Consider the following 24206-nt stretch of genomic DNA (forward strand, 5'->3'; position numbering starts at 1 on the left):
ACATATGTAAGAAGACCTTCAAAGTAGAGCAGAGACAGTGGACCAGCTAAGAAATGCAGGACTTTGGTAAATGGTGTAAGAGTTCTCCAGATTTTCTGTTTCCTCATTATCGCAGGCTAGATGCCTGCAACCGAGAAATACCAGCTAGCACAGACACCCGCACATACAAGCACACTCACGTGTGTACACACACACACACACACATGCAGCCCTAAGAAAATCCCATATCATATTCTTCAGCCAAATAGGAGAAAAGGGAGCATCCAGAAAGGTAGAAACCTCATTCCTGCAAAATACAATGAGTGGGGGGTACACTGGGATCTTGCACTTTGGTCAGCAAAGGTTAGGTGGAAGATAGACATGTGAGTCTGTTTGCAGCTAGAGGAAGCCAAGTGGGGAGCCTGAACTTCGAATAAGGTTACCTCCCTCTCCCCGCCAGTAGTGACCAAATACAGAGCCTAGACTTTTACCACCACTTATCAGTAACATGTTCTCATCTTTGCCGTCCTTGCCTTGCAGTATTTATGGATTTCCATCACTGTCAGAGTGAGTTAACCTGTCCCACTAGAGTCAAGTCACTGAATATAAAGTACAGCATCTGGACTTTCACCAAGTCCAACAATAACAAGGAATCTATCTCCTACCAGGAAGTCAGTGGAGGGCAGTAGAGCACATAGTTCCAACCCTTTGTAGTGGTAACACGACATCCCCCAGAGTGTCAGTAGCTTCTCTGTGGAGAACAAGAGCTTCCTTCTGGGTGATCAAGAGTTACTGCTCCTCTTTCACTGTCAGCTTGGTTTTAGTAAAGGCATGCTAAGATGCAAGATTTAAAATATGATCTAGGATCTCAAAAAAATACCATACCCAGAATATACAAAATACATTAAAAATCATTCATCTTGTCACTAGCCAGGAAATTCTCAATTTGAATGAGAAAAGATACTAGACGCTAATGCTGAAGTGACCCAAGAGATGGAATTATCTAACAAGCTTTTAAAACAGCCATCATAAAGATGTTTGAACAAGCAATTACAAACTTTTTTTTTTTTTTTTTTTGTGCTGGGAATTGAACTCAAGCCCTTGTGCTGTGAGGCAGGTGGCAGCACCAGTGAGCTAAATCCTCAGCCCATTCTTTTTTGTTTTGGTTTGGTTTTTGGTTTTTTGGTTTTTTGAGACAGGATCTCACTCTGTAGTTCAAACCACTCTGGAACTCACTGTTTAGCCCAGGCTGGTCTTGAACTCACAGCGATCCTCCTCCCTCAGCCACCCAAGTGCTGGGATTACAGGCATGCACCACCACACCTGGCTCTCAAACATTCTTGAAACAAATGAAAACATAGAAAATTTCACCAAGAAATTAGATATATAGTAAAGAATCAAATAGATTTACAGCTAAAAAACAGAATTGAAATAAAAATTTAGACCAAAAAACAGAACAGAACTATAAGGAAAAATACATGAAATCCACTATTACATGTAATAGAGTATAGTTGGAGACTTCATTACCTCTTTACCTGAAATGGACTTAGCCAACAGGCACAAAATCAGTTAGGATATAATTGAACTCAGCCCCACCGTCAAGCAACTAAATATAATATAATCTATAGATTATCCAACAGTTGCATGGTACACATTCTTGTCAAGCTCATATGAAACATTCACAAGGATAGAGTACATCTGTGCCATTAAACATCCAATACAATGCCAGTTCTTAAACCACAGTGGATTAAACTAGAAATCAATAACAGAAAGATAGCTGTAAAATCCCAAAATACTTAGAAAGTAAACACCACATTTTTACATAACATAAGTTAAAAAAATCTTCAGTTTTAAAATACCTTGAACTAAAAGTTAAAATGCAACAAAATTTATGGGACACAGTAAGAGCAGTGCTTAGTGAGAAATTTATAGCATCCAATACATATATTAGCAAATAAGATTAAAATCAATGCTTTAAGTTTCTCCTTTAGGAAATTATAAAAATGGAGAACAAATTACAAGTAAGCAAACAGAACAAGAAATAAAATGAGAGTAATAATGATACTGGAAATCAGTAGGAAAACCAAAATCAGGCTTTTGAGAAGAATGATGAAGTTGACAAGCTTCTAGCCATAATAACTACAAAAAAAGGATACAAAATTACTGGTATTAGAAATGAAAGAGGAATATCACTATAGAGCTTATTAAAAGCTTAAAAGTTTGAAAAAGAACTGCCCTCAAATTTTATATCCTAGATGAAATGTAGCAATTAAATATATAGTCTCTCAAAACTCATGCAAGAATAGAAAATCTAAAGCCTATGCCTGCTAAAAAATTTGGATCAATAGTTAATATTCTTCCAGAACACAAAGCGCCGGACCCAGATGGGTACACTGATGAATGCTGCCAAAAATTTGAGGAATAAATTATACCAGTTCTCTATAATCTCTTTTAGAAGATAGAAATGAAGGGATTACTTCTTAATTCTGTGAAACCAGCATCACCATAATACCAAAAACAAAATAAAGACATTGCAGGAAAAGAAATCTGCAGACCAGATCTATCATGAAAATAGGTGCTGAAATTCTCAACAAAATATTAAGAAATCAGGGACCAGGGATTTAGCTCAGTTGTTCTGCCACCTGCCTCACAAGCACAAGGTCCCGAGTTCATTTAATCCCTGGTACCAAAAAATAAATAAATCAAATCCAACAATGTATAAAAATAATTTTATACTACTAGCAAGTGGGATTTATCTCAACTGTGACTAGTTCAGCATTTGAGAATCAGTTATTGTGATCTGTCATGTCAACAAGCTAAAGTAAAAAAAAAAAAACTGCTTATAACAGTAGATAAGATAGCATTTGACAAAATCCAACATCCATTCATGGCACTATTCTCAGTAAAATAGAAATACAGCTTCCTCAACTCGATTACAAATACAAGTTGACCGTCCACATTTGAAAATCTGAAATTCAAAGTGCTTCAAACTCCAAAACTTTTGAAGTGCTGTGTATTATGATGCTCTCAGTTTAGGCTTATGGAGCATTTCAGATTTTTGAGTAGCATCACTCAAGTGATAAAGTCTGTGCAAATACTCCAAAATTTGAAAAAGTCTGAAATGTTTATGGTCTCAGGGATTTCAGGATATTGAACATATACAGTGAACCTTCAAGTTACAACCACCTTGACATATGAACAACTTGGGTTATGACCAGAATTTTAGTTTTAATTTATGATCAAAATCTTAAATTACAAATGCCAATCTTTTCTGTATGGGGTTAATCAAGACCACTGAGATCTACCTGAAAGAAAGTGGGGCCTAAAATTATATAGAACAAAGACTCTAAAAGCTGCATAGAGGAGCCTTAGCCTTCATTTGAGCCTGTGATTGACGATATTTTCACTGTAGCATAGTTCACAGGCTTGTAGGTAGACAGTAGTGATGTCAAGGAACTGGTGGAAGAGCACCCAGAGGAACTGTCTATAGAAGAACTTCAGCAACTTCTGGCTGAGCAACAGAGAATGGCAGCTGAGCTTTCTGAAGAAGAGGGGAAATATCAGTAATTAGTGCAGCAAAGTTCTTCTTCTGAAATAAAGGAAATCCTAAAAAAAAAAGTGGGCAGAGCTACAAACATTTGTAGAAAAGATACAACCAGACAGAAAAAAGCCTATCATTGCATTCGCTTGCTTAATGACAATGTCATGTCTACTACAGAACAGTGTTAAAGAAAAGACAGAAATAAACAACCTTAGACTAGTTTTTAGTTCTAAAAAGGTTAAAACCTAGTAAGCAAGAAGCAAGTCCTAGTGGGCTACAGACTCTCCCAAGGAGAAAAGGGACACCAGAGAGCCAGATTCCTGATGTTCTTAAGGAAGAGGACTCTCATTCCCAACAGTAACCACCTTCCATTTCCTCCTACCTTCCTGCAAGCCAAAGATGTCAACTTGAATGGTGATACAGTATGAAAATGATATTTCTGGTAAACTAGGCACATTTTATAACTTTTTGGTGAATACACTGGGAAAATTATTGGAAAATTATTTTCTAGTAAGTTACTCAGATGATACAAGCCTTTTTTATTATGAAAAGATTAAGGGATGCTGTGGGAGGTTTGGAATACATTATTAATACCTCCATTATTTCTTACGGGGAAAATATTCTTGACTTATACAACCAGCCCTCAAGAACAAATTAAGTTTATAAGTCAAGGGTCCACTGTATCTACAAAAAGCATACGACCAGCTTCATACTTGACAGTGAGAAACTTGAAGCTTTCACACTCAGATCAAAGTAAGACTGTCCTTGCTCACTACTACTTTTCAACTTAGTACTAGATGTCAAGGAAATAAATGTGTGCAGATTGGAAGGAAAGAAGTAAAACTGTCCTTGTTCATAGACAACATGATCATCTATGTAGAAAATACAAAAGAATCTAAAATATCTCTTGGCATGCAATTATGACAAGTGGAATTTGAAATTTAAAACACAATGCTCTTTATAGTAATACCAAACAATAAAATACCTAGGTTTAAATCTTTAAAAAATATATACAAGATTTATATGAGAAAAACTAAAATCTCTATGAGAGAAGTCACGGAAAAGATCAATTTAGAGATTTTATGTTCATAGATAGTCAAAATACCTGTTTTTACCAGCTTGAGGTAAATTCATTGTAATGCCATTGACAGTCGGCTTTTTTTGGATCAGCAAACTGATTCTGAAGTTTACAGAGAGAAGCAAAAAAATCCAGATAGCCTAAGTAGTATTGAAAGAGGAGAGAGAGAACTGATAGTATCTAATTCAAGATATACAAGAGAGCTATAATAATACACTGTATTATTGGCAAAAAAATAGACAAAAAATCAGTGGAACAAAATAGCTCAAACATAGACTCTTAAATAAAAATTTATCTCAGAGGAGCAAAAGCAATATACTGGTGAAGATAGTCTTTTCAACAAATGGGTCTGTAATACTGTAAATTGAACATTCACTGCAGAATGAATCTAGATACAGACTTTACACCCATCACAAAAATGAACTCAAAAAAACTACAATAGTACACAACATCCTAATGAGATAATTAATAATGTGAAATAGGAAGTAAAGGGCTAAAGGTGTAGGGAAAGTGGGAAGGGTGAGGGAAAGGTAATAACAGAGAGGAAAAAATATGAGAAAATGAAAAAATGGAAATAAAGTGTTTGTAAATGGGGAGGGGAGGAGGGGGTGAAGGGAGGGCAGGGACAAGGGGAAAAAATGAGAATCAAGACCTATCATGTAAAGGTACAGGATCCCAATAACGAATGTAACTGTATTGCATACCTAGACTGTACCAGTAAACTCAATAAAAATAAAAAACAGGAAGATAAATGATAGGAAGCAGGGAAATGGATGATTCTCAAGTGGGAAGAACAAGATACAGAGGAGGATGGTGCAGGGCAGAGGGAGGGGATAAAAAGCAATGAAGATGTGTTATTTACGTACACCAACTCCACTCAAGGAATGTACGCAAGATATATTGCAATTGTGTACTAATAAAAAAATTTTAAAGCCTAAAAAAATGAACTCAAAATGAATCACATGATCTAAATGTAAAGTGCAAAACTCTAAAATTCATAAAAGCTAATTTAGAAAATCTAGATGACATTGAGTTTGGCAGTGACTTTTAGTTGTAACAAAAACATAATCTGTACAACTATTGAATAGCTGGACTTTATTAAAATTAAGTGTTTTGCCAGGGATTTGGCTCAGTGGTTCCACCACCTACCTTGAAAGCACAAGGGCCCAAGTTTGATCCCCGGTACCAAAAAAAAGAACAGAAAATTAAGTTTTCTGTTGAATATGAGGGCACACCTGTAATCCCAGTACTGTGGGAGACTGAGGCAGGGGGATCACACATTCAAGCCCAGCCTGGGCAACTTATCTCAAAAAGAAAAAGAAAAGTAAAAAGGGCTGAAATTGTAGCTCAGTATGAAGGCCCTAAGTTCAATCCCTAGTACACAAAAAATTAAATTTAAAATTCTTGCTTTACAAAAGACACTGTCAAGCCAGGCACATTTTCAAATACCTGTCATGGAAGCTAGTTGGGAGGCTGAGGCAGTAGAGTAGCAAGACAGGGATAAGTCAGATTTTTTTTTAATGTCTGGGGTTGTAGCTCACTGATGAGTGCTTGCCTAATATGAACAAGGCCCTAGACTCAATCCCCAGCATCACAAAAAAAAAAAAAAAAAACTGTCAAAAGTGAAAACAATACACAGACTTAGAGAACATGTCTTAAAAGAAAACCAATTAAAAAGTGGCCCAAACATCCTAAGTGCCTTCACCAAAGAAGACATACAGATGGAAAATAAGCATATTAAAAGATGTTCTGCATCATATATCATCACAAAAAAGGAAGTTAAAACAGTGAGATACCACCACATACCTATGAAAATGAACAAAATCCAGAACATTGATGACACCAACTGCAAACGAATGGAAAGTCTTGTTCATTGTTGGTGGTAATACAAACTGGTACTAATTTTGGAAGACAATTTGGCAGTTTATTATAAAACTAAAACACACTCTTAACATATGCTGTAGCAGTCATGCTGCTTGGTGTTTACCCACATCAGTTAAAAACTTATGTCCACACAAAACCCCACATATGGATGTTTATATCAACTTTAGTTGTCATTGCTAGAATTTTAAAATAATTAAAAATGTCCTTTGGTACATGAGTACAGCGATACATTCAACAGTGGAGTGTTATTTAGCTCTGAAAAAGGAGTTATCAAGCCTAGGAAAGAAATGGAGGAAACTAAATGCAAATTACGAAGTTTAAATAGCCAATCTGAAAAGGCTAAATACTGTATGATTCCAACTGTTTCACATACTAGAAAAGGTAGAACTATGGGGATGGTAAAATGATTAGAATTGCCAGGGTTTGGGGCAGCAAGAGAGAATAGATGGAGCAAGGAAAGTACTTCTTGTATAATAAAACTTCTCTGTATGATTCGATCCTTGTGATTATATATTTGTCAAAAGCATGAAGGTACAACACCAAGAATGAACACTAATGTGAACTATAGACCAATGGTGGCAAACCTCCTGGGTGTTTATCATCATTGAAAGCTCTAAAAAACTTGCCATGACTGCTGCGGACCCTTAGTAATAATTATATATCAATGTAGGTTCATCATTTGTAGCAAGTATGCCACTCTGTTGAGGGATGTTAGTAATGAGAAAGGCTATTTGGGGAGGGCATAGAATGTATGGAAATACCTGTACCTTTCAAGCTTTGCTATGAATGAAAGTTCTCTAAAAGTCTGACAAGAAAAAACCCTTGTTGGATAGGGTCAAGAGAAGAATGGAGACTACAGTGGGAAGATTCAGTGAATTTTGGATGTAGAACAATAGAAATTCCAATGTGAATGACATAGAAAATATGAAAAGTGAACAGAATCCCAGAAAGTTGTGAAATAATTAGAAAATGATCTTATGCCTTTGTTATTAAGTGCCAAGAGGAAAAGAGAAAGTGGGGCTGAAAATTTTTTTGAAGAAATACTGACTAGAAATCCCCAAATCTGTCAGAAGTTCATTATACCTAACATCTCAGAAAGTAAGTGACAGAAAAGAGGTAATTCTCTCAATATTTGGAAAAATAATGCATTTCTAAATATTCATGGGACTTTAATGGAAGTAAATACATGAACCAAATGAAATTGAAAATATTAGCAAAGGAAAATTGATGAACTGAAAAAGGTTGTTTGTGGCAGGGAAATAAATCAGTAAAAGTGATGAGCCTCTAGCAAGACTGACAAAGAAAAAATACAGGCTACAGATTTCTAGTATCAAGAGTGAAGTGTGTGATCACTACTTCCAGTCCCTCTTTTTTAAAACAAGAGCATTGCTGTGTTGACCAGGTTGGCCTTCCATTCCTAGGATTAAATAGTCCTCCTGCCTCAATTTGCCAGGCTAGGACAACTGGCACACACTACCATGGCTGGCCTTTTTTTTTTTCCACCATTCTTCCTCAACAATGCTGGAAGCTTTAATGAGCAGAAAAAGTCAAGGAAAGGAATGAACAGACTAGAAGAATTAAAATTGTCCCTATTTATTGATGTGTGTACCTACAGAATCCCAAGGAATCTGCAAGAAAGGTTTGGAGGAGACCTTTAAGCAAGTTTACCAAGATCACTGGATATAAGATCCAAATAGCACAAGGTCCTGAGTTTGATACCAGAAAAAAAAAACCCAAATAAAAAATTTGATATACTAGTAAAGAATACATAGAAATCAAAATGGAAGGCAATATTTATAATACTCAAAAATAAAATACTTTATGTGTAAATTTAACAAAACATGAACTTCATGCTTTAAACTTTATTATAAAATATGAAGAAAAGGGAAATTTCAATAAATGGAAAGATATACTGTGTTCGTGGATTCAAAAACAACAGAATAAAGGTTTGAGTTCACAAATTTATTTGTAGTTTTAATTGACATTCTTATCAAAATTCCCCTGTCTTGAAACTATACAAGCTCATTCTACATTAACTTAAGAGAAGTGAGAATAGCTAGAAGTTTTAAACAGAATTATGTGGAATTATTCTGTGAAATCTTATTGTTTAGCTACATTAATTAAGACCTGTGATACTGACAGAGGGATAGACTGATAGTCAGTGGTACAGATAGAGATTCCAGATACAGAGGCATGCAAATATGCTGAATTTATTTTCTTTCATTTTATTTCAACAAAGATACATTCAGTTCAGAAAAGATAATCTAGAAATTTTTGCTAGAGCATTTGGACATCAAAAAAAAAAAAAGAAACATTTCACCTTAACCTGACACAAAAGTAATCTGAACTAACTCCTGGGTTTAAATGTGAGAATACAAAACACTACAGAATATCTTCAGGATCTTGGCCTAGGTGAAGAGTCCTTAGGCACCAAAAGCAGTCTATAAAAAAAAAATGAATTGTTTTTGTCAAAACTAGAAAGTTTTGCTCTGTGGAAAACCTTGGTGGGAAGGTGGAAATACAAGTCAAAAATGGCACAAAATACTTGGATGGAAATCTAGTATCTGACAAAGAACTCAAGACATAAAAATTACTTTGAAAAATCATTAGGAAAAAATTTCAGTTAGAAAACAGGAAAAAGATATAGATGACAAGTAAAAAGATGTTCAGCATCATATCCATTAAGGAAGTGCATATGAAAGCCACAAATTGTAACTACTCAGTTAGAACAGCTAAAAAAACGAAAGTATGACAGTGCTAAATGCTGGTGAAAGAGAAACCAAATCATTCATAAATTGTTAGCAGGAACATTGAAATAGCACCGCCACCATACAAAATTTGGTGCAAATTTTGGTAGTTTCTTAAAGACAACCTGCATGTACCACATGATCCAGCAGTCCTAGTTTTTGGCATTTATCCTTGAGAAATGAAAAGTTATGTGTACACAAAAACCTATACATGAAGAGTCATTTCAGTTTTAGTTTTATAATAGCCAAAACTTGACAACTGCCCAAATTTCAAATGAGTAAATTATTAAATGATTGTACATTGAAAGCATAGAATATTACATAATAAAAAGAAATGATTTGATAAACACAACTTGGTTGAATCTTAGGGGCATTGTATGCTGAGTAAATATAAGCCTCCACAGGTTGCATACTACAAAATCACATTTATGAAACATTTGTGAAATGTCATTAGTAATTACTAATTAGATTAGCAATTTCCAGGATTTAGGGAAGGGGTGCTGTTAGTGTGAATGTGAGAGAGTGAGTGTGTGTATGAGTAATGCAAAGGAGATCTTGGTGGTTATCAAATAGTTTTGTATCCTGTAGTAGCTGTTATATGATTCTGCACACATGATAAAATTGCATAGCATATTACACATAGAAATAAGTGCATGTGAGATTGGAAAAAAGGTCTATGGATTGTAATGATGTTATTTTCCTTGTTTTGATGCTGTATTATAGTCATGTAAGAAGTTTCCACTGAGGGAACAGGAGCACTTTGTTCTGTTTTTGCAACTTCCTGTAAATCTTTTTATTTCAAAATAGAGAAAAACACGTTCATCCACAAAAGCATGTTATAAAATTATATCAAAATTTATAACAGTTCTTATAAATATTAAAATAAAAATTTTGTTTGAGTCAATAGATTTGAAAATGGGAAGATGAGTTCTTTTTGAAAATCAGCTATTTGTAATATTTTATATTGTATTTGCCATTGTTTTAACTTTTTTGGCTGAATTAATCATTGAATATTAAGTCTGTTAATTAGATCTATATATATGGAAATTGCTTTGCACCTTCTGTATAGTCATTCTTCATTATTTGAGGATTCTGTGAGTTCTCCTTAATAAAATTCTCATTCAATGATCAGCAGTGCTTTTTAATTTGTAAGCCCAAAATCTATACTCATCATTGCTTTAATAGACAGGTGGAAAGTGGCCAAAATTTTTTTAGTTCCCCAGTGCACATGGTCCTTGCCAAGGTCAAATGAGGTGATATTCTGCTGCCTTGTTACAGCTCTTATATTGCAACAAGTGCCCCTTCTGTAGTCTTGGTGTTTCATTCTGTTTTGTTTTTCATTTTGATTAATGGTTTCATCATTTAAAATATCTCCCAAAAGTGAAGTGAATCCTAATGTTCCTAAGCTCAGGAACATAACATGTTTTAGGTAAGCTTTTCTGAGTTTGAGTTCAATATTAATGTATCAGTAATGTGATACATCCAGAAGAAAGGAGAAAGAAGTTTTACAGTTACTACATTAGGCCTCACTCAAAAGTGCTAAGGTAATGTCTCTTGTGCCTGGTGAAGTTATGGAAAAGCAGCTAAATGACAGCTTATAAGGATTCTTGTGAAGCTAAAAGCAGACAGAACTTAAGGTCACATTACCCAGATTTAGGAAAATGTTTGACCCATTGGGCTAGTGCTGGCTCATTCATACATTCCAAAAGGTGGTATAACATAAAAAGAAATGTTGAACTTAGAGGCAAGTAAGTTCCTCAGATCAGGAAGTTCAGAAATAATTTTTTTAAATGCCTGTCAAATGTTATATAGGAAAAAGGCGTATATGGAAGAGCAAGCTTTCAACACTAAAGACACTGGTTTGTTTCACAAGAATGCTGACAGAGGAAACTATGTTAGTTACCCAAATAGCATTTCCACTGTCAAAAATTGACCATATACTTGCAGGAACCCAACCCTTTCTGTAAGAACAGTAGTGCAGCATCCACTAATTCAGTGTTTGTGACAAGAATCAACTGCATTTTCTTCCGGATTTCTTGGGTTCCTCTTCCTTAAGATTTTTTTAGTCTTTTATGTGTCTGTTTAATATAGCCTAAAACATAGGTCATTGTCCGGAGAAGGTCTCTTTCTTCTTACTCGTGCTGCTGTATCAGTCAACAGCTTATAAAGATGTCCTGATACCTGTGCACGTCAAAATAACTGAGTAGTTTTCTGGTACAGGTGTTGCTTTTTCTTTACTTGGAAAATACTAAGAAATATTCATGTGCTAACAGTAGTACCGGGTGTATAATGATGTATATTGTAGAGTCATTGTACAACTTAAGTTGAAAATGAGTAACCTGAATTCTAGGACTGTGCTATATCTGTAAATGTCAGCTTCTGAAAACTCCAGGAGGTAAATGGAGAAAACAAGGTTAATGTTTTCATTTATGTCAAGTATCAGAGATCCACTTTATTATGGTAGAAACTGAAATGTAGGTTGTTAGCTTGTACCGTTGTGATATGGGCAACTGTGACCACTTTAAACACAATTAACTACTTTCCCTTTTGCTTTTTCTTTAGTTTACTCATCACCTTGTGGCACCAATACTAGAGAATATAGTTTCATACATGAGACTCTTAACCAGTGTAGGCTTGATGTAAGCTGTGATCTCCAGTCATCATCATGGCAGTTTGGGGATACAAAACTGGTTCACAATGAGGAGCTGGAAAAAAATTTTACTGCTAAAAGGTAAGTTACTATGACCTAAACAAGAAGAGATTTTGTTTTGTTTTCATTATGAAGCCTTATGCTAATTTATTTCTACTTGTGTATTACTAAGAAAGTAAGTACAAAGGTTATTTAATAAGCATTATAAGAAAGTAGATTCTTTTGTTAACTTTTACAGCCTTTTATAATATTGAAAAGATGAGTATGATACTTGATTGGTTATATGAATTAATGTAATCAGGTTTCAGATATCCTCTTCTGATTTTCTGATCTTGTAAGTTTTTCAGAGGCACGTTTATTAAATAACAATTTTGTAGATCCTGTGTATCTCCTGGATAAGGTAAAGCAGCAGTTCACATAATCAGAAAGTAACTTTTTTCTGTGGTCCCAACTCTTAAACTGATTTTATCTTTTAATTTGTGGGGATTATATCTAGCTGTTTCCACCTGTTCCAATAGAACATGCTTTCTGGGTTGACACTATTATTCCTGACAACTTTTTAAAAATACCCCTTTAGCTTTTGTCGAAATATTTATTTCATAATTGTTATTTTTATAAGAAAAAATAAAAGCATACAAAAAGTTCTTTTTGTAAGCATTTTGTATCCTTATAGTATACATTTTGTGTGAGAAAAATTTAAATTAGCATTTTCATTTTATAAATTTATTATCTTTACTATTTTGCATTTTCATATTTAACACCTAAGTATAGCTTTATAAACCCATGGAACTTGTTTGGGTTTTTATTTTGTTTTAGAATCAATTCTTCTGAACTCAAATATGCTGTCTCTATGGTAGAAGTTTGGAGATTTGAAATTGGTGAAAATGACAAAATTAGTTGGGCATATTCTCTTTCCTCTAAAAACTACACTTTTCATAATAGTAGAAAGGATAGTATATATCCTGACAGTTTGGCATTGAAGGAACAGTTTAATTTAAGATGAATTTTTGGCATTATTATTGACTTTGGTTCTGTTAGCCATTTGTAATTTTGTTCTTTTGGTTACTTGCACTGGTTAGTGTTAGAAAAATTTAAACAACTACTAAATAATATAGAGCATGTTAGAATTCTAAATGACTCAAGTGGGAGTGAGATGGGTTGGGGAAAGGAAAGAAAGGAATGGAATTAATATGAAAAAGTGAAAAAATAGGGCCAGGGATTTAGCTCAGTGGTTCTGCTGCCTGCCTTATAAGCACAAGGTTCTGAGTTCAATCCCTGGTACCCACCCAAAAAAAATGAAAAAATGGAAATAAGTCTTGTGAACAGGGAGAGCTGGAGCGGTTAAAAGGGAAACAGGGAAATGGGGAAAAAATAAGAACCAAGAAAGATTATATAAAGGTACACATTTCCAATGATGAATGTCATTATATTGTATACCTAAAATGTACCACTAAACTTAATTTAAAAAATTCTAAATGACTCAGTAGTTACAGGATTTATTATTTTCATAAGTACTAGCTCAGTTACACAAATTTCATTTCTTTCCCATAGTACTTTATAGGACTCATTGGTGTGGTTTTTCATAGCCCTACTGTGCTATGAATTTTGTTTTGTGTTAATAGTATAAAACTGAATCTTGCAGTATACAGGGTGTTTAAATGTCAAGGTATACTTTAATCTCTTTTTTAGTGTTCGAGTGTATTTTTTATACGTTTGCAATACATACAGTTTACAGTCATCTTGGAGAGTGAGTACAGTTATATACTACAGCTTGTCTTACCTCCTTCCCTTTATCCCCCTCCTCTGATTCCCCTATTTATTTCATCTCTTTTTTGATTAATTTTATTGGTACATTTTAGTTATACAGTATAATGACATTCATCATTTGAAATTTGTACCTTTACGTAATCTATATTGATTCTTATTTTTTCCCCATTCCCCTCCCCTCCCTTCAACCCCTCCACTGCTATTTACAGACTTGGTTTCCATTTTTTCATTTACTCATATTAATTCCAGTCCCTTCTTTCTTTCCCCTTTTAACAGCACGTAGCTACTGAACTCATCAATGGTTAAACCCACTGATGAGTATAGCACCTTCATAAGCAGATTTAATGTTTCTGTTTTAGTACTTAGATCTTTGATCCATTTTGATTTCAGTTTAGTGCCTGGTGAGACATACGGGTCTAGTTTTAGTCTTCAGCATGCAGAAAGCCAGTTTTTCCAGCACCCCTTATAAAAGATGCTATCCTCTTCCAATGAACATGTTTGGATATAAGAAAATGGAAAAATATCCCCTGCTCCTGGGTAGGAAGAATCAACATAGTAATGAAAATGGCCATACTACCAAAACTGCTGTACAGATTCAGTGCAATGCCAATTGAAATTCCAACACTATATTTTACAGAACTAGAAAGAAGAATCCATAAGAGGTCATTTCTAATAAGTGTGTGGTCACTTTATTGCCATCTGCCACGTCAGCCACTTTGCCTTATGTCCCTGCCTATCTGCTCTGTTAAGGTCCCTACAATTTTCAGGGTAATTACATCTTGTTTCTTATTTTTTTAAAGCCCTTTCATCTTTGTTCCCATTCCCTCCTCCTGTTCTGGTTCTGCATCCCCTTTTTCGCACTTACAGATATTATTTGCCTTAGCTCATGTTACGGAATACAGTTTTTGCATTTGATTAGGGTTATTAGGTTCCTGCACATGGCATATCTTTTCTTATTCCTCTTGCTCTCCTTCTCATCCCTCAACCTTGTTCCATTTGACTACTTCCCTATTGCAGTAGATCCATACCTGTGTCCTTTTCTATCCACCCTTAGTCATTTTCCTTGTTTGTACATTGCATCACTCAAGTGAGAGATACCATGTAATATTTAAACTCATGCATCTAGTTTATTTTGATCAACATTATCTTTTCCAGGTGCATCTGTTTTCCCACAAATGCCTCAAACTTGTCATACTTTATAGCTGAGTACTATTCCATTACACATAGATACCACATTTTCTTTATCCAGTCATCTCCTGATAGATATGCAGACTGCTTCCAGGATTTTGCTATTATGAATTGTGCTGCTATAAACCTTGGCATGCATGTATCACTGTAGTATGATGGCCTAAACTCTTTAGGCAAGATACCTAGCAGGAAGGTAGCTGGGTCAAATTTCAGTTCTTTGAGAAATCTCCATACTGATTATTATTTCAAATTGAAATCCAAAGGTCAAGGCCACTGTAGATTTCATATTTTTGTGCAGAGAAGGTCCCAGGCTTGTTGCCAGAAGACAGAAATTCTTTATCTCAGTCATTGTGTGTAAGATCTCTTGCTTATGATTACTAGCTTTTGGAATTTTGAGGACAAGAAATCATAGCTCCTCCTTTTAAGAAGGATATTCTTTGCATTGAGGACCAGTTAACACTGATCATTGTTACATCATTCTTTACTTTTCTTAATTTAATTGTAGCTGTCATATTTCTGCACTGCTGTATTTTAGGTTCCATAGATTGCCTAAATAGATGTTGATTATATAGACCTGTAACAAATCTGTTAGAAATGAAAGCATTTCACACACGTAATGAATCTGTAGTTAGATATAATAATCAGATAGGACTTTGGATAGTTCCCTTCTTGTAAGGTGAATTGAAGAGCTTTATGGGCATGAGCATTTTTGAGATAGATAGATAATGTTGGCAGAAGAGTGTGTATAAAGAATAGCCAAGTAAATAGACTATAGTAAACTGCGGTTTCCTTAATTTTTGATCTCATATAGTCTAAACCATTCTTTGTCCCATCCCCTTGCTTTATAGTTTTACTTATGTGCAAGCCTACTCAAAATAGTTCAGTAGAAAACGGCTTGAGATTTGCTCTAAAAAATCCTGGAAAAATGGAAGTATGCCAGTAGTTGTAAGGAAGCATGTAGGCCTACTTTTTCCTAGCAGCCTTCTTCTGACCATGAGAGAGGACTCTGACATGAATAAAGATAAAACTGGTGAGTTGGGGAAAAAAGAGTTCCTATCATTTGAGGGGCTAAGTTCAGAGTCTGCATGTGATAAGCTGCATAAAGCTCCCCCAGAGACATCCTAATCTCCAGAACCTGTGAATGTGTTTGTTACCTTACATGACAGAACTTTTCCTAATGTGTTTGAGGTTGCAGGCCTTGAGATATGTGAGTATTTTATAAGTGGGTCTGGTTTCATCACATGAACATCCAGTCACAGTGACACATATCTGAAATCTCAGCACTGAGGGAGGAGGCTAAGGCAAGAGATCACAAATTTGAGCCCAACCTGGGTAACTTAGCAAGCCTCTGTCTCAAAATAAAAAATGCTGATGCCGGGGATTTAGCTCAGTGGTTCAGTGGCCTGCTTTGCAAGTGCAAGGACCCCATTTCAATCCCCGGTACCTAAATAAATAAATAAATAAATAAAAAGTGTGAGTATGTAGCCTAGTCCAAAGGCCCTGGGTTCAACTCCCAGCATCTTAATGGCTGAATAAATGAATAATGTTTTAAAATGGAAGAAGATAGAAAAGTAGGTCAGCATGGAGAGGAAGGAAAAAAAAGAGATTTTTGTTTTTGCTTTATGAGGCAAGGTCTCTATATAGTCCAGGTGGGTCTTGAACTTGGTATGTAACCCAGCTGGTCTCAAACTGGTGATCTTCCTGCCAATTTGAGGCAGAGAAAGGGGATTTGAGAGGAGCTTAGCCTGCCTTTTTGCTGGCTTTAAAGGTGAGTTGGAAATTATAAGTCAAAGAATACAGACTTGAAAGGGCCCTCGGCTACTAACTTGCAAGGGAACAGGGATTTAGTACTATAACTACCATTATTTGAATTCTTTCACCAAAGAGAAAGATCCTCCCCTAGAACACAGAAAGACACACAGTCCAAACAATACCTTGATTTTAGACCAGTGAAGTCCTTTTGAACCTACTAGTATAAAATAGTAAAGTTAAATCTTTTAGGGGAAGGGGATTTAGCTCAGTGGTTCTGCCACATGCCTCACAAGCACAAGGTCCCAAGTTTGATCCCCAGTACAAAAAAAAATCTTTTAATCCACTGTTTTTGTTAATTTGTTACAGCAATAATAGAAAACTAATACACCACATCTTTTGTGAGTTTGCAGATTTCTTAAAGCTTTGTCAAATCCCTTTTTTTTTCTTTTTTTTTTTTTTGTACCAGGGATCGTATTCAGGCCCTTGCTCTTGCCAGGCAGGCGCTGGAACCACTGAGCTAAAGCCCCAGCCCTTGAATCCCAATTTTAGTTAGTTATCTGTTTCATTTAGTATGAAGCATATGAAAAGAGGCATTAGCCCTTCATTTATAGTTTTAATTTGCAGTTACTTTAATCTCAAAGTATTAAATTGAAAATTCCAGAACTGATTTTAAATTGTACACTGTTCTGACATGATAAAAATCTCATACCATACTGCTCCATCCTGCCTAGGATGAGAATCATTCCTTTGTTCAGCATATCCATACTATAATATGCTATCCCCACATTGGTCATTTAGTAGCCACCTGGTTTATCTATATATAGTACTCTTCTCCACAGTGCTAGATGTAGTAATTCAGATATGTAAAGAGAAGCCGGAAAGTGAAAATCCTTGGGGAGCAAGAAATTGTAAGCTGAGGTTGCTGAGATATAGAAATGAATTTTCCATGAAGTTATAAAGAAGAAAAAATTAATTAATACAAGTTTTGCTGTCACACCTCAGACTGCAAAAGTTAGGGTCACAGTGTGTGATGAAGTGTGCTTAGTTAGGGTAGAAAGGCATTAGTGGGTTTAGTGCCATCTGCTAGTTTCAGGCATCCACTGAGAATCTTGGAACATATCCTCCAAAGAAAAGTAGAATAATATTTTATACTTCAAGCTAGAAACTTACTGCTAGAAAGCTGATAGGTTTGAAAACTAAGCACCCTTTCAAGCTGTCCTAAGAAATAATCTTGTTTTACTTAACTAAAAAAGCATATTTTCAGGCCGGGGATTAGGTCATTGGTTCCAATGCCAGCTTTTCAAGCACAAGGTCCCAAGTTTGATCCCTGGCACTGGGAGAAAAAAAATTCTTTTTCTTAACTACTTTAATTTCTTATTTGGGGGTCCCCAGAAGTACAGACGAGGTAGTATATGTGAGCTAAATATCTTATCTATACTTTTGTTTCCAATTAAACTTATACACTTCGTAGCATTTCATTTTCTCAACAGAAATTGATTTCCTTCTATGTGCAGCTTATTTTGGAACTGATTCTGTATGATGTGATTATTACATAGGCAGTCCATCCAAAGTAGTTATACCTTTATTGTAGTTGCTTTCAGTGGGCAGACAACATGGTAATTAAAAGTTCACTATCTTCAAAGGGATATACAGAATTCTGATCCTGTTTCTATCACTCATAAGTTGTGCTGTTCAAACTTCCATAGTTTATAAATGTGAGTTTTCTCATCTAAGTCTTTTACTTTCATGCACTTAATAATTAATAAAATAGTAGTAAGGAAAAAATGACCAAAATGATGAATATATAAGCAAGAATATAACTGAATTTTATCACCTGAGTTGATTTTGAGCTTGCTGCTTCAGAACTTAAAGGATGTAAGTTTCAATATTTGACAGATTTTGTTATGTATTCATCATTAGTATATAACATTAGAAAATATTTCTAGAAAATCATTGTTTTATGTATATGGTGGATATAGCATTTTAGCATGCAATAATCTCTGCTTATTAATGTCTCTAATAGAGAAGTTTGTATGTGCTGTTTCTTATGCTTATTTGATTACATATTATCTTACACACAAGGCCTGTCTACATTCATTTTACCTGTCACCTCTGGATTAGAAGTCCTAACATTAGTAAAAGTCAGAACGGCTGCAGTGGTCAGAGACAGAGCAAAAATCCTTTTGTGAGCTTTAGAAACTCCTAATAGTGGCAAGTTGTTACATAGACAATATTTTGAGAACCAAAAATACCAAAGCAAAGTTTCCAGACTATCATTTCTTCACAGACATTAAGAGGTTTGAGAGGGTCAAGTTTGTCCTTGGCCTGAATATTTCAGTGAACCTACAGAATTTAGAACCACCCTGACTTGTATCAACCACAAGACTTCTTCAGTCTTGTATATCTCTAAAGAATGCTGAGTTCATGTACTGCATCCCTCTCCCCTTTTATTACTTTGATAAGTCTTTATTCTTTTCCCTTTAGTAAAACATTTCTTTGGTCTCTAACTGAACTTCTGTCTCACGATTTGCACATCTCTTCTGCACCCAAATAAAACTGCCTTTGCTCTTTTTTTTTTTTTAACCTCACTTCTTACTTCTTGGCCTATGAGATTCAGAGCTTCTGTAATTTAATATTGTAACATAAACTCAGGCCAGTGATTTAGCTCAGTGGTCTGCCACCTGCCTCGCAAGTGCACGGACCCAAGTTCGATCCCTGTACCATTAATTAATTAATTAATTAAAATGAATATTGTAACAAACTTGAGTGGCTGAATAGCTTTGGAATGCCAAACTTCGACAACTTTTTAGAGCCTGAAATAGTCTAAAAAATAAATTATATTTATATAATAAAAATTTTTTCAAATATAATTCTGAAAGCATACACCAAAAGCTAAAAAGTATTTATTACTATCATTACCAATACAAACTATAGGAAATATTTCCTACTTTTAATTTACAGTGGTTTTTGTAGCCCTGAGTCACATGTTTATTATATTTTTTTAATTCCACTGAATCCCTTAAAGCTACAGAATATGTAGCTAGCAAGATACCTAGGTGTAAAATAATTGGCCAAATGTCAATGGAGTCACTGTTGAAAAATGCTACTCTAAGGTTTATGTAACATGGCTTTATCACAGTATATATATATGTTCAGATAATGTATTTGTGTAGTACAGGAACCTTGAAACAATATACATTTGTTTCCCATCTCCCCCTCATCTTTTTGATGCTGTTTTTAGTGTTTCTTTATGTGAGGTCTTTTTGCGTCATGCTCAGAAAATTGTTTTTCTCAATACCAAGAAAGTCAACAAAAGTAATGGAAAGTATTTTAATTTTTCTGTGAGAACCCTTAGCAGTCACCATAGACATCTCTACTAGTGTTAAATTGTAAGCAAGGATGCTGAAATGTGGAGTCAAAAATGAAGATTAGGGCCGGGGATTTAGCTCGGTGGTTCCACCACTTGCCTCACAAGTGCAAGGTCCTGAGTTCGATCCCCAATACCAAAACGAAAGGAGAAGGGGGCAGGTGAGATAAAGAGGAGGAAATATCTCTGGGAGCTGAGAGAAAAGTGGTATGATCTAATCAAGTAGTCAGAGGTTATTCTACTGTTAGTGGTGAGTTGTTCTTGCAAGTAAAATTAATGTTTATGTGCAAGATATACTTTATATAAATTCTGTGGAAGGTGTTCTCAGGAAATATATTTTAGAAGTATGTTTTCAAGAATATTTTTTGCTTTTGTGGTATACACATATATTTGCTAAGCTCTGTAGGGTCTCAATTCCAGGTAACCATTTGGAATCACATTTCTGTGGTGTCTAAGCTTCTCTATTGTACCACCGGGTGTGGCAGTTACTGCTGCTCCCATTCCTGAGCCAGCCAAGTAGAGCACACTCATCTAATCTGCCAGTTTTGGAGAAGGGATTTAGGTCTTACATGCTTAAATAGGTTTTATGAAAGTAGTAAAATCAGGATTATCTGTACTTTTTTTTTTTTGGTACCGGGGATGGAACTTGGGTCCTTGAGCTTGCAAGGCAGGCAGCAGAACCACTGAGCTAAATCCCCAGCCCCATCTGTACTTTTGATTATGATCTTTTCTGAGGTGCGTCATCATTTTCTTATTGCTAAGATGGAAATCTATAATCAAATATTACCTTGCCTTACCTAGTTGTCAGTGTAGATCCTTGAAGAATGGCCAATGTCTCTAATAATTGACAATGTATTTTTATCTGTATAGATGTAAAAACATACAAATAAAGACTATCTGTAAAACTTTATTTAATAAATACACATTCTTCCCTCCATGGTTAATAAGAACTTAAATTCTGCCCCTTACAAACAGGAATTTGCATGTACAATGGACCGTTGAGTTACAACCCACCTGAAATACAAATAACTTGGGATGTGACTGGGTGTCAAACTCAGGCCCTTATGCTTGCAAGGAAGGTGGTGGCACCACTGAGCTAAATCTATGGCCCTGGCAGTTTTCTTTTTGAAAATATACCTTTAAAGCGTTGGTTAGTGCAGCCACCTTCATCAGTTATCCTAGCTGCATCTTCTGGATAACTTACTGTAGCTTCTCCATCAGCACTTGATGCTTTAACTTGCACCTTATGTTATAGAGACAATTCTTTCTTTAAACCTCATGAACCAACCTTTAGTAGCTTCAGACATTTCTTGTGTAGCATCCTTGCTGTCTTGGTTACTCATTGCTGAGACAAAATAACCAACACTCAGAGTTAAAGGAGGAGTTCTATTTTAGCTAGAATTTATAGCAGTTTCAGTCCATAGGCAGCTGGCTCCAAGGTAGGATAGTGTGGCAGAGCCCATTGCAGAGGAAAAACAGTCGATGGCAAGGCAGGTAGGAGGCAGTGAGCAGCAGCCTATCTTTCCCTTTTATCCCATCTAGGCTACAAGACTTTTGAGGGATGCCACACTCACCCAGGGCAGGGCTTCCCATTACCCACACCTAGAACTGTGATAAACCAAGTAGTGATGTAACCCAGTACCATGCACCCATAATCCCAGTATCACATCCTTAATCCACATTCACACACCATAGATCCAGTTACCTCTGAAAAGCCCCATCTGTGACTGCATAAGGCTTTGGGGAGACATCTAGATACAAACCTTAACACTTACCTGTTTTGTTCCATATAATTGAAGAGTTAAGGTTCTTGCTGTGTATTAGGCTTTTACTTAAAGGCAATATTGTGGTTGTTGATCTAGCTAAACTACCAAAACTATATACAGTATCAGCAATAAAAATTTTTACATTCTTACACATGCATTCACTGCCACAGCGTTTTAGCATTTCCTCGAGAACATTTATCTTTGCATTCTCAACTTAGCTATTTGGCCAGGAGGCCTCCCTTTCAGCCAGTCTCAGCTTTCAAGACACCTTCCTTGCCAAGCTTAGTGACTTAGCTTTTTCATTTAAATTGAGTAGTATACAACTCCTCCTTTCACTTGAACACTTGAGGCCACTATAGGGTTATTTATTGGCCTGATTTCAATATTGTATCTCAGAATGCAGGGGCCTGAAGAGGAGCAGAGACCAGTACAGCTGGTCCACAAAACAGGCAGAACATTTATCAGTAAAGCTCACATCTCTGTGGGCATGGTTGATGCTGCCTGTCTTAGTTACTTTTCTTGTTGCTGAGACAAGTTAAAGGAGCAAAGATTTCTTTCAGTTCATAGTTGACTGCCTCCACGGCAGGGTGGCACAGCAGAGGAGCATCACAGAGAAGAAACAGTTCATGGCAGGCAGCAAAGCAGTGAAGAAGAAGCACGCTGCAAACAATCAAAATACCTCTTTCTGTCCCCTATACCCTATCTACAGAGACCAACACCCAGAACTATACTTAACCAATCAGTGGACTAATGTAGTAATCACATATTCTTAATCCCAGAATCATACAATTTAAACAACATCACACACCTTAGAACCAGCCATCTCTGAAAGCTCCACCTATGAGTGCATGAGGCTTCAGCAAGGAGGAACACCTAGAGACAAGCCATAACAGTATCTCAAAACAATCAAGTAGTAACATTTTAGATCACTCACCATAAACCCCCATAACAGAAGCAGTAAAATGAAAAAGTTTGCAATATTGAAAGAATTATCAACACAGAATGAACACATGCTATTTGCCACAGACCTTTGATGTATTTTTTAAAAAAACAGTGCAGATCTGCCCTGTATGATTCCAACTCTGTCAATTTGCCACTTTGGCAAGTTTTATCTATTTTTTTTCTCTCTCTCATTGAGATTATTGGTACTTTTTAATTATACAGTACAGTTACATTCATCATTGGGATCTTGTACACTCACATGACAGGCCTTGGTTCTCATTTTTTCCCCTCCCCCCGCCCTCCCTTTACCCCCTCCTCCCTATTTACAAAAACTTTTTTTCCATCTCTTAATTTTCTCATATTTTTTCTTTTCCCTTATTTCCTTTCCCCTACACCTTTAGCCCTTTTCTTCCTATTTCACATTGTCAATTATACCATTTGGATCTTATTTACACTTTTAGTTTTTCATACCAGAGAAACTATTTGGTATTTACACATGTGTGACTTATTTATTTCACTTAAGAGTATGACCTCACTATTCATCGATTTTCCTATGAATAACTAATTTCTCATTCCTTATGCCTGAGTAGTATTCCATTTTATAGAAAAACCACATCTGGCAAGTTTTATCTTTTTTGAACCTCATTTTCCTCATTTAAAAATATATGTAGAAGAGGCTGGGGATTTAGGTCAGTGGTTCCGCTGTCTCCCTTGCAAGTACAAGGACCTGAGTTCAATCCCCAGTACCAAAAAAACAAACAAACAAACAAAAAATATATATATATATATGTATAACAATAATTACTTCTTGAGTTGAAAATAAAATGACAAAAAATGCATGTAAAGTTTATGATTGGATATATTAGCAGCATTCAAGAAACATTAGTTCTTATTACTATTCCTAGCCTATATCAAATGTGGTCTGTAAGTCCTGAATATAGAATCTTGAATTTGGTCTTCAGATGACCTCTACATACTATTAATATTTTTCTTGCTCTCTGTGATAAGCTGAAATATTTATCGTCTCCTTGAAAGTTCTTATCTAACTGTATATACATCATTTGTCTTGTTTTAGATCAGAAATGCGTGAGCTTGGGAGACATGGGAGAGAACTTGAAGAACATTTCTGCTTTTTAGCGCTTCCTTATAGAAATGTGGTAGAGATATACCAGAATGGGTTAAGTACTAAAGCATCTACTTTGAAGATACTAGGAAATCCTCATCTTGGAATTTACACATTTAGACATGTTGATATTGCCTTGAATTATGCTTGTAATCAAAGCATTACAGTAGAAAGTATTATAATTTTTAAGGTAGGTACCATAAAACAAATATTACACATGTGGATGGTTTGCTTTAAATTGACCTGAACACATTTTTCCAATTAACATAAATTACCATTAAATTTTATTGAATTATAAAATAATATTTATATTAGTTTTGTTAACATTTGCAATTTTCTTTTTCTGACTCTTGACTGGGTGCAACACAAAGCAAAACTTCAAACAAAGCCTTCATCATTTTTGCCTTCCCAAAATATATAAA

At 35.4% G+C, this 24206-nt stretch overlaps 1 protein-coding gene across 5 annotated transcripts in view; it reads left to right on the forward strand.

Annotated features, from left to right (window-relative positions):
- Positions 1 to 24206, forward strand: part of Tex15 (testis expressed 15, meiosis and synapsis associated) — a 73914-nt gene that overhangs the window by 25629 nt on the left and 24079 nt on the right. For 3 of the 5 annotated variants that reach the window (XM_033765380.1, XM_033765379.1, XM_033765381.1), the window contains 2 exons: positions 11792 to 11960; positions 23737 to 23974. In XM_033765380.1, the coding sequence (XP_033621271.1) occupies positions 11792 to 11960; positions 23737 to 23974 (407 nt within the window). Of the gene's footprint in view, positions 1 to 11791; positions 11961 to 23736; positions 23975 to 24206 lie in introns of those variants that run through there. The other 2 variants (XM_033765383.1, XM_033765382.1) reach the window with 2 other exon arrangements.

The sequence above is a fragment of the Fukomys damarensis genome, unplaced genomic scaffold (genome assembly GCF_012274545.1).
Source record: "Fukomys damarensis isolate Sample0158 unplaced genomic scaffold, DMR_v1.0_HiC HiC_scaffold_18, whole genome shotgun sequence".
Lineage (NCBI taxonomy): Eukaryota > Metazoa > Chordata > Mammalia > Rodentia > Bathyergidae > Fukomys > Fukomys damarensis.